Source organism: Uloborus diversus, chromosome 2 (assembly GCF_026930045.1).
Source record: "Uloborus diversus isolate 005 chromosome 2, Udiv.v.3.1, whole genome shotgun sequence".
NCBI classification, from domain to species: Eukaryota; Metazoa; Arthropoda; class Arachnida; order Araneae; family Uloboridae; genus Uloborus; species Uloborus diversus.
Window position 1 is genome coordinate 199,318,332 of NC_072732.1, and position 10,648 is coordinate 199,328,979.

The window sequence follows — 10,648 nt, forward strand, 5'->3', positions numbered from 1 at the left end:
TACTATCTTGTTAGGAGAGGAAGTGCAACACTGCTCTTGTTTTGCGTTTCCTTGAAATCAAATAGACTGCAAAAATTTGAAGTGATGCTTAGTTTAACGGCATTGTACAGTTAAACTGAAAGGCTGGACGACAACCCTTACTTAGTTTGAAACTTAACATGCGGTTCTAAATATTTAATCCACCCAAAATCTACACTAAAAGTTCAAGCTTGTATAATAAACACTTAAGTGTGAAACAAAACGGCATTGAAATGAACTATCTTTTCACTGCAGAGCAGAAATCTAATATAAGAGAAAAATAATATAAGTTATTTGAACTTTCATGTGAAGAATTAAGTCTGAGGGGTAAAATAAAATGCTCAAATTCTAATCGCCAAACAGTATAAGGTATCTTCACCTTGGTTCCAATTGCACTGTTCAGCAAAACCTTCAAAATGCTTCTGACATTTCGTCGGCAGATTCTTATGTTAAATGACCCCCTGAATCTGACATCCGTTTCCCCCCCTATACGTACTATTTTTTAAGCCCCACCCCAAAGGTTTTTAAATTTTTATTCTTTTGAACTATTTTTTGAGTTAAAAGGAACTTTATATTAACTGCTAATAATTTTGGCGGGCCAAGAGAGGTTCAAAGTTCAGGACTATGGATACCGATAGCAAAAGGGGGGACTTGGGATGATACCCCGCAAAATATTAGAAAAATCACGAAAAACGATCTTTTTATTCTGTTTTTTTAAAAGAGACGTTTGTAAAAAAATTCTGTGCAGAATGAGAGTATAAGACTTGCTTCTATGACTAACATGTCCAAAAAAAAAAATTCGCGATGTAAAAAATTTATAAAAAAATTCTTTTGAATGTCTCACGTTGCATACGAGTTTAATCGCAGTTCATTCAAAGACAATCCGGCTGATTTTATGTAAAATTGCTGCTTGTTTCCAAATACGACCACCTTTCCCCCTTTTAGAACCTCCCCCTCCTGATTCAGAGATTTTTTTTGATTTGGGGTAAGAAAACAGCATTACGATAACCGTAAACATTATTCTGAATGACTAGGAGATTTACAAAGCTCAAAATCTTGTGCATATGTCACAAAAATAAAGCTTGCCCCCCCCCCCCCACCTAAATTATAGGGAGTGTTTTTCTACAAAAATCTGTACGTGGAGGAACAGTTATTCGGATTTAGGGGGCCAATTTGCAGAAGAATCAGCCGACGAAATGTCGTAAGCATTTTGAAGGGTTTCTTTGGCCGCACAGTGTTATTTGCGTAAATAACGAATTTGAGAAGTGCACTTATTTTTCAAGTTTTTTAGACAATGCGAATCTATGTTAAAGTGCATAGTAGATAGCTAAAGTATCTCTTGTATTAAGACTCCGCCAAAGTTTTGATCAGAAGCTTATTTTTATCACATACTGCATGTTTTAATTTTCCTAAATTAAAATTAAGAACAAGAAAAGAAAATTAAACTAAAATATTTAAACATTGCTAAATAATTTTATTTGTAAGATGCCCAAAGCATAACAATAAAAAGGTACATAAAAGTGAAAATATTTAAAATAACAAGGTAAAAGAATGACACGACTAGATTCTGAAACTCGTAAAAACAGTCAAAGTATGAAACTTAAAATTCAAAAATAAGTTCATAAAACTGCTAATGCGACTAATAAAGTTATGACTACCATCGAAACCTCTGTTCGACCTTGTGAAGAAAGGTAATTTTCGCAATTTCCTCTAAAATCATTGCAGGTGATGTTTGACGTTAAATCCAGATGATGTTTAGCTATTGTCAAGTCTTCCTGTAGAGATGCTTGCCTTCCATTGCAGTTCGTTCTGTCATATGCTCGTACTTTGCAGTTCTCGAGATCTTGAAGAGAGCTACAAGAAGAGTTGTGAGATTAACTTTGAATTTAAACTTACTTCATTTTAATTTATGAGCTCGACGACACTGATATTGAAGTAGTCATCGATTTTAGACGTCAGTCCCAATCGTACAAGTACAGAATATCCTACTGTGGGAAGGTAAAGTGCAGCAACTGAAAAATCTGTTTACATTTACCATATAGTTTACTTCAGCTCAATTTTACAAGCTTTCTGCTGAAAATAAAGCATGAAAAACGTCAAATTAAAACACCTATCATGAGTAGGAAGTCCAAAACTAGTGTTTCCAAATAGTTCAGAAACTCACTTTTGCACATACTGCGCTTCACCTTCCCACAGCGGCTTTAAGATTCTAGTCTCTTAATCGAGTCGCGATAAAAATTTATAAAGTTCCCCGATACGTACAAGTTCTAGTAAATTGCTACTAATGGTATAGTTAAGAGAGTCAACATTAATTGGGACATGCAAATTGTTCAGAAGTCCAAGCAGATTAGTTTGGTTTTTAAAGACTATTTTTGAAATAATTTAATAATGCCGGCGATTCACTTTCCTTTTTTTAAAATTGTTGCTAAAAACCACGAAAATTTTAATAAAGTGTTTCGTTGATAACTTTAATAAATTTCAAGGCGGAATGTAGGCAAGCATGTATTTGTATTTCGGACATCTTAAATTTTTTAAATAAAGCAGGTATTCGAATTTTTGATTCAAGTCAAACGATCAGTTGCAAATTCATTTAAGTTTTCACTATGTTTGCTCACAAAAGCGATTCCAAATTAAAACATACAAATTTTAAACAAAATGCCAATACTGTCTTCGTTTTTTAAAATTATAGGTAACAAGTAAATATGTTTTGAATTTCCGAAAAGTTTCAAAAAATTTTAACCCGAAAAACTAAGCTAAAATGTAAAACATGTTTAATAAGACGACGCTTGGTTCGCTCTAAAATATGTTTTATAAATTAAATAATTAGATATTAGTTTTTTAAGCTTAAATAATTTCGAAACAAATTACACCAGAAGTTAACAAATTTGTTGAAAATTCGACAAGGGGCAAAAGCCGAATTTGAATCACGAACTTTAAAATGTAGAATCTAAAAATGTATTTAAAAAACCATTACCAGTGCTGAAACTGAACTAAGATCGTTATGAAATATACTAATTTCACGGGAGTAGCTCACTGAATTTTAAGAGTTTCTGAAGGGAACAAAAAACTTCAAAAATTTTATAACTTCACATAAATTGATACACATTTCTTGCAACTTTTGCATAATAAACCCAAACTTCTTACGAAAAACTGCAGAAGAAGTTGTATTTATTAGATTAAGATTGGTTGCGGTTAAAGACGCATGAAGGAGAAAATACTAGATTGTTAGATTTTGTGCCATTCCGCAACCAGCGCGAAAGAACTTTAAAGCATTACGAAAAGTAGCCCTGAAAACTCCGGACCTAATGTGAACCGGCAGCATGAAGTTTCGGGTTACCTTTAATCCGACAACAGCTACTATATCCGTCCTAACTGGCTGTAACAGAGTATCCTGGATTTGACCGGGATATTGAGTTTCACATTTTTGCGACTTCTATACGTTAGTTACACAAAACTTGATTTATTACTTTGGAATAGTCACAAATTGCACTATTTGCAATGTATATGACTTGTTGATATTTCATTTCGGAAAAACTTATTTGAAAGTCTTCTTCACTTATATGGATATTTTAATTTGTGAAAGTTAGGAAACGGCGCTAGTTAATACTGCCGTGTACCAGCGGCAGTACCTGCAGAAATGAGTTTAGATATTTGAAGAAATGTTTGTCGGATTCAATATTAACCATAATGAAATCTTTGAATAAGACGCTTTTTTCGCACCTTTTTCTCAGCACAAACCAAATAAGAAAGCTTCTAGAATAAAGCTAACGTACAATGACAAAAATTCAAATATATGAAAAAGGAAAAAGCTGCAGTTACTGCCCTTTACCTGCACACGGCAGATACTAGTATTCAATAGAGATCATGTTTACGACAAAATAAAGTAACATTAACCAGAGGCGCTCAGTGTTACGTTTTAAGAGACTTTCAGGCCGGGAAGAGGACTTGTTAGAAACCTTAATTGCTATCTTTTGGAGACTTCCATAGTTTATTCCCAAAACGTGTAACAATACGCGCCATACGATCAGCAAAAATAAAATTAAATTCTAGTATTTTTAATGGTGGTTTAGCATTTAACTGAAGATTGATCATAGTTTAAGTTTTTTTAAATGAAAGAATAAGTAGCGTTTTTGGATGGAATAGCATCAAAAATACTCGAAATTGAACCAACTCCTGTAAAATAATCGGCATAATGTTTCAGCAGAATTTAAAAAGTTAAGAGCTTTAATTCCTGCTTTGAAGAAATCTCTAGATAGTAATAGTAGATCTCTAGATAGTAAATATTACATAAAAACCTTGTTTTTCGAAGAGTTAACCTTTCATTAAGGTAGCTACGATAAAAAATATGAATATTCATTACCAGCATGCTACTTCACGTTTGATATCCTTATCTTTAATTCCACTGTTATCCCTTATGATTACTTCATGAACGTCGTGACACATTGAATCCAGTTTATCCAATAAACTCTTGTTGCAGCCATCAGCTTCTATTTTGTGATCTGTTGGGAAAAGTTTTAATCATTAAAAGCAATGCTTGTAGCTTTGTGTATTGCAAGAACAATTTTAGCCCATTTTTATGGGCTCGAGGACCAGGGGCGTTCATGGGAGAGTCAGGACTTTCCACTAAGCAGTCTACAATATCCATCCATCATTATATTATGAGATAAATATTTAACAGTTGAATACTTGATGGAAGCGTAAAATATTCTTAATAAACTGATACACATTATGTTCAAGTACTTTGAGTAAAATACAAGTATTTTTCGTAATCTTTGATTTATTAATTACTTTCCCAAATGTTTGGAATATTTCTTCCTTTTCCTGCTTCAGATATTGATTTTAAAAGTTTGTAAGCTTATTCTTTGCCAATTTCGTACACATACACCCAAATTGTGTCCGAAATCTTTCGTACCCAAAACTTTATCTTTTTCAGCACGAACCCCCTAAAACGCTAGTCTGTATTTGCCCCGGTCAGGGACTTAAGTTTACTTAGTATATTTAGTTGAAAGTATTGACATACTAGCAGATTCGTGCTAACATTCGCGATCAATGAAAGACTTCAAGTTCAAAGCGAAATTTTTCAAATCGCAGTCGAAATGACTTTGCGGATAGCGATGAAAAATTCAAAACTGCCATCTTACAGTTTGAAATATTGTCTGTTTTCCACTAGAAGACACTTCGCCCCGCCTTCTCGAACGCAGAGCGATCGGTAAACATACCCACGTGCTTCTAAATGCGACAACCAGATCTTGGGCTTGCATTTTAATGTGCAAAAAGTCAGTGTCTTTTATATCGCTTGATTCACTTGTCTTGCTACTTTCGTTATTCTTACAATGTAAAAACTGTTGCTTTACGAGAAAATGCTGTGATCCAAATATACCTTCTGCCGAAAACAGCAAAACAGAATCGGATACCACGTGACAAAGGCGAAGTCAAGTGCCTTCTCGTGGAAAACCGACAATTTATGGGTATTAGGTAGCCAAATAATATCCTTGAGAAAGTCACAAGATACTGCGATGTACCATGTTAAACACGTTTTGCAGATTTTAATGCAAAGTCGTAATCATGTTTCAAAACCCTGACCCCTAAGAATTAAAATAAAACATTCGTGAAAATTTGGATCAAGAATGAGGAAAATCTCACTTAAAACTACTTTCTCACCCATGGCATTCACATCATAAACACGATGCGACCTGTCCTTACTGAAGGATGAAAATGTCTTTAATCCTTGAAAAGAGCTATTTTGTTGGATCTCTGCCCATCTAACGTTTAGTTTCATTAAAGAGTAAAAATCGCCATTTTTCGACATCATTGAAAGTAGTTAGTCCTCCAAAGGTGTACATCTACTTTTATCGATAAAATGTTTCACTAAATCTGGACATCCCAACTTGTCATGCGGTAAAATGTTATACAATATCGATTTAATTTTTAATATTTCTTCTGTTCCGTAAAATCAGAGAGAGGTTCCACTGTATTTCGGTCGCATTTATGCGAAAAGTTGCGTAAATGAAATACCTGTACATATAAAGTCGTACATTTGAATGCGAATGTCCCAATTCTGGGGTGCAACATACCTTAAAGTTAATAATACATTTAATAACAAAAAGCTAGTTGACTTCAATTTAACCTTTTACTTCACATGATCAGAAGATTCATTTTCTTATTCTGAAATCATACTGCAAGATTTATGTAATTTTATTGGACATTAGTAGGATTTTAATGACGCAAACAGAAAAGGTGCGACGAATAAATAACTATTGGTTCTTATATGCATTGGGGTCGATTAAACAGTTACCTCATTAAAAACTAATTTTCCATTAACAACAATCCGCACTCTATAAATAGTTAAAATATCGTTAGAGTGACAAGTCTTAAATTTGTTTAAAGAAAATTCTACACTTGTCTGCAGCTTACAATGTGATTGATGTTCAAGCAAATTGCTTCCGAGTTAAGTCTGTGTAGCTCGTGCAACTTATTTGCAAAGACCGTTCCACATTTTAATGTTTACAGATTTTACTTAATTCATTAAAACTTTAAATTAGTCTTCAAAGGTGCTGTGTACTTTTTCAGCGCTACAAAACTAATAGAAAATTTTCTATTCAGCTCTAAACCAAAGTAAACTTTGTTTTAAGTAAAATCTGATGACCCAACAGAAGGTAGTGATCTTAATGTGCTACAGAATTGCGTTGAAAAGGATCTATTGAGCAATGGTATACTTAAGAAATTACGTTTATATTTTGTGAATTGTAAAATTGACTTATCGCGGATTGCTGTTTACGGAATGACATTTCTGAATAAGAGCAAAAACTTGAAAGTAAACTAGCTGATGTGTGCATCACATGACTTCCTTTCACACCAATTTAATTTTATTTCCCCATTATTTGCAATTTTAATGCGATACTATAGTTCTCTCTAAATATCACCACCAGTGGCTGAATTGAAACCAAATTTTAAAAAAATCGTCAAATTAGTCGCCAAGTTGACGGCAAAACTTAGCGACCAAGAGACTGGCGATATATCGCCAAGTGTCCGCCAAATAATAACACCACTTGAGTTTACGTCGAAATTAACAATGATTTCCCCAAAAAAGTGCAAAAGACCCCTTTAGAAACACTCGAATGCAACCAAAAGGGGAGGTGCACAACTAGACCTCACTAGGAGTGTACGTACCAAATTTCAACCTTCCAGGACACTCCGTTATTTAGTTATACGAAATACACACACACGTCACGAGAAAACTCGTAATTAACTCGGGAAGCGTCAAAATTAATATTTAGCGCGGTTATACGTTCTTAGGTATAGTATGGTCATGTGGTCGGGTCGAAAACAACTCGTTCATTCAGGGGTGAGCAAAATTGAAATTAAGGTCGGTTTAAGTGAAAAAATTTTTCGCGAATACAACATTTCTTTTTTGTAAAAGGAAGTAAAGAGAGAAAAGCTTTTGCGCACGCGTGTATTCCCAGTCCACGTTAAAAACTGCTTAGAGAGTGAACTCTATACGCGTAATAGTAAATCTAAGTTTTATGTATTTTTTTCCAAAACATTTTAGTGATAGAAACCGGCAAATTCTCATTGTTTTAAAGAAATATCCGAGAGTATCTACTGAAGTTACATTTCATGGCAATTTATTTTATTTCATAACTTTTTAAATTTTCGTTAAGTAGAGGAGCATATACATTCAATTCAGTGAAATCCGGGCCAGTAAAATATATCATTAAATTGAGGAATTTTAAATTAGACATGGTTAAATCGAAGTTATAACGTTCATCTTTATCTTCACTAATAAAACTGAAAGCCTGTCTGGATCTCTGATGCGCATAGCGCCCAGACTGTTCTGCCAATTTTCATGAAATTTGGCACAAAGTTTCTAGCATGTGAGTGTGCACCTCGAAGCGATTTCTCCAAAATTCTGTTTTGTTCTTTTTCGATTCCAATTTTAAGAACATCTTCCCGAGCAAAATAAGATGGACGAGTAAATTACTAAGTTATCACAACGTGGAACCGTAACATGGGCAAGCTAATTCGCGAGAAAATCACCCTACATTATTTGTAAATGTACAGGCGAACTAAGAGACCTTTTAATGTTCTACTAAGGGCAAAGCCGTGCGGGTACCACTAGTAGAAATATAAACGCGATGTGGCTTGACAACTCATTATTTAATCTTATATAAAAACTCGAAAAATATATCTTGTTAGAATTACCTTCAGTTGTTTCAGATACTCGAACTCTGCCTAGGATATTATCGGCAACATTTTGAATGTGTTCATTAACGTGTTTCATATCAAACTGGAAATCCGGAGCAGCTGCCGTTTTTACTGTAAAAACCAATTATGCGTATCAATAAAAATTGTCTGCGAATTAAAAAAATCTAGGAAGGGAATTAGTTTAAATTCAATGCGAACATCCTTTATTAACAATTTGTTACCTTCAGGTGCAGGCGTTTCCCGAAGTTCATCCAATGCTTTTACAGCAATGTCTCCAGCGTGTCCAATCATATGGTTTACATCAAACTGTATATCAGGAGCCGATTGTGAGTTTCCTGTAACGTAAAGGAAATAAGCTTTCAATCTTATTCTACCGGAAAAGCTGGATTACGGTAAAAATTTCTCACATTCAGTTAAATATGTTGCCGATATCATTTTGTCAAAATAAACCTCTCATAGCTGTTTCATAGGTATGAGCATTCATTTCAGTTTTGAGCATTGTCAAATGGTTGGCGATAATAAATCAACATTATCATGGGTAACTAAAAGGGTTACATACACAGGAAACTAGGTTCAGATACCTGAAAAGCGAATCCCCGTTTTCAGCACCTACAATTGCTTTTTTAATCTAAGTCGAGTATGCGTGCCCAAAGCTATAATTAGCTATGTAACTATTGTGTCAATCAGTAGACATGCTCCCGTTACAATCCTTCGAAATTTGCATTTAGTCGAGAGTTTTACAGAAGTAAATTGCTTTTCCATTTATTTAAAAACAAAGCATACATAGCAATGAGAAATTGTTGCTTTGAAGGAGATCATAATTTTTTTATTATTTTACTGAAACTAATCTAATTTTCAGTTAAGCAGCATACTTAAAAATTTTCGATTTAACAAACTGTCGAGGAAATCTAAATGTATTAATTACCTTTGTTGTCAAAATTTTAATACTTATATCCTAATTATGTTCCGAATTCCTTCAGCTGATCATGGTTTCTTTGAAACATGATATGAAGAGTTCAGTTCGCAAAACTTGGAAAATTCTCGAATTTATGAAAGACCAGATAAACAACTTTATTCACGTGAAGAAAGCATGTCACAGTAGGAAACTGAAGATATCGCATAGAACATCTTACGAGTCAAATACTTGTGAGAAAACGATTATTTGAAGACCAAAATACATCTACAGTTCTTCGCTACGCAAAATGTAGGGAAAAGATTATGTTTTGCATTAAGTCTATAATATCTTTGGTACAAGGCTTCGGTTTTATTTTTTTAGCCCAACTTTTTTTTTCTTTCTTCAAAACTAAGTTTAGGATCACGTTTTTAACCATTTAAAACCCGGCGTCGCTTGCAGGAGACTCCTGACTACACTTGTCAAAGTGTAAACTTTAGTTAAATTCCTACATAATAGATAACTACACCGAAAAAAAGGGTGCTTCATTCAGAGATTTTTATTTATATATTTCTCCGAGTCAAATGAAAATCATCTGAAAAAAACAAAAAAAGACACGCTAGCGCATGAATTCCTTCTATATTGCATTTCATACGTGATTATCCGTGTCAGACTCAAATCTTATTATGACTCTTAATTAAGAGTATTTTAGTACCTCTGTTCTGGGAGATATTACTTCTCAAAAATATTAGCATCAACACAGGGAAATATTTGATACATTTTCCACATGCAGAAACCAGACTACACAAAAATTTCAAAATTTGATCTTTTGTCAAGGAAAGTTAAAAATCTAAATATGAAATTGAAATAGTTTAACAGAGTTGTGCTTTTGGTAGAGGTTCCTACTCTTTAAATTTTACAACCTAGCAATTTTTTTTTTTTGGAAAAAAAAAAGTAAGATAGAGCTACAGAAGGACGTTAATAGATATTCTTCGCAAAAAAAGGGAACGTATTCGGAGTTATTCTTCAGTTCCTCTGGTGTTTTTTTAGTAATTAAAAAAATCGCAAAAATACGTACAGATATTAAGATCCTAAGGTATATAGAACTAAATTGTGCTAAAATTGCAGAAGATTTTTATCGTTTGCAGAACTTCAAAACAATGCCCGTAAATAGCATAAAAATATGACTCACCGACAAACCAAGAGAAGACACAAATTAATATTAAAACAAACATTTTGTAGGACTACAGTTACAGCTCGTGCACAAATCACGTGAGACTTCAAAACAGCACCTGCAAGAGACGCGGTGCATTGTAAGTGTTTATATCTGGGTAGTGACGAAATACGCAATTTGCATAAATGATGCAATCTCGAAAGATTGTTTTACATTCTTAAATAACTACAGGGGCCGTGGTAGCCTGATCGGTAAGGCATTGGACTCGGGGCCGGAGGGCCTCGGGTTCGATCCTTGCTGGTCGAAGACCCACCGTCGTCATTAAAGGGGACTGGGCGACGTTAAATATGCTCGTGGTC

The 10,648-nt window shown here is 34.0% G+C and overlaps 1 protein-coding gene across 1 annotated transcript; it reads right to left on the reverse strand.

Moving 5' to 3' along the window:
- Positions 1-1,471: 1,471 nt before the first annotated feature.
- Positions 1,472-10,406, reverse strand: LOC129217727 (uncharacterized). Its single transcript, XM_054852063.1, has 5 exons — positions 10,308-10,406; positions 8,445-8,558; positions 8,221-8,334; positions 4,379-4,517; positions 1,472-1,872 (listed from the first exon to the last, which is right to left on the reverse strand). Exons 1-5 carry the CDS (start codon positions 10,348-10,350, stop codon positions 1,638-1,640), a joined length of 645 nt encoding a protein of 214 aa, XP_054708038.1. The 5' UTR covers positions 10,351-10,406; the 3' UTR covers positions 1,472-1,637.
- Positions 10,407-10,648: the final 242 nt, after the last annotated feature.

Excerpts from the sequence above, each read along its gene's own strand:
- LOC129217727 (XM_054852063.1), bottom strand. The coding sequence starts at position 10,350 with ATGTTTGTTTTAATATTAATTTGTGTCTTCTCTTGGTTTGTCG. Across the intron at positions 8,559-10,307 it reads TGTCTTCTCTTGGTTTGTCG|GAAACTCACAATCGGCTCCT; the intron begins GTGAGTCATATT and ends TTTACGTTACAG. Across the intron at positions 4,518-8,220 it reads AGTATCTGAAACAACTGAAG|ATCACAAAATAGAAGCTGAT; the intron begins GTAATTCTAACA and ends TTTTCCCAACAG.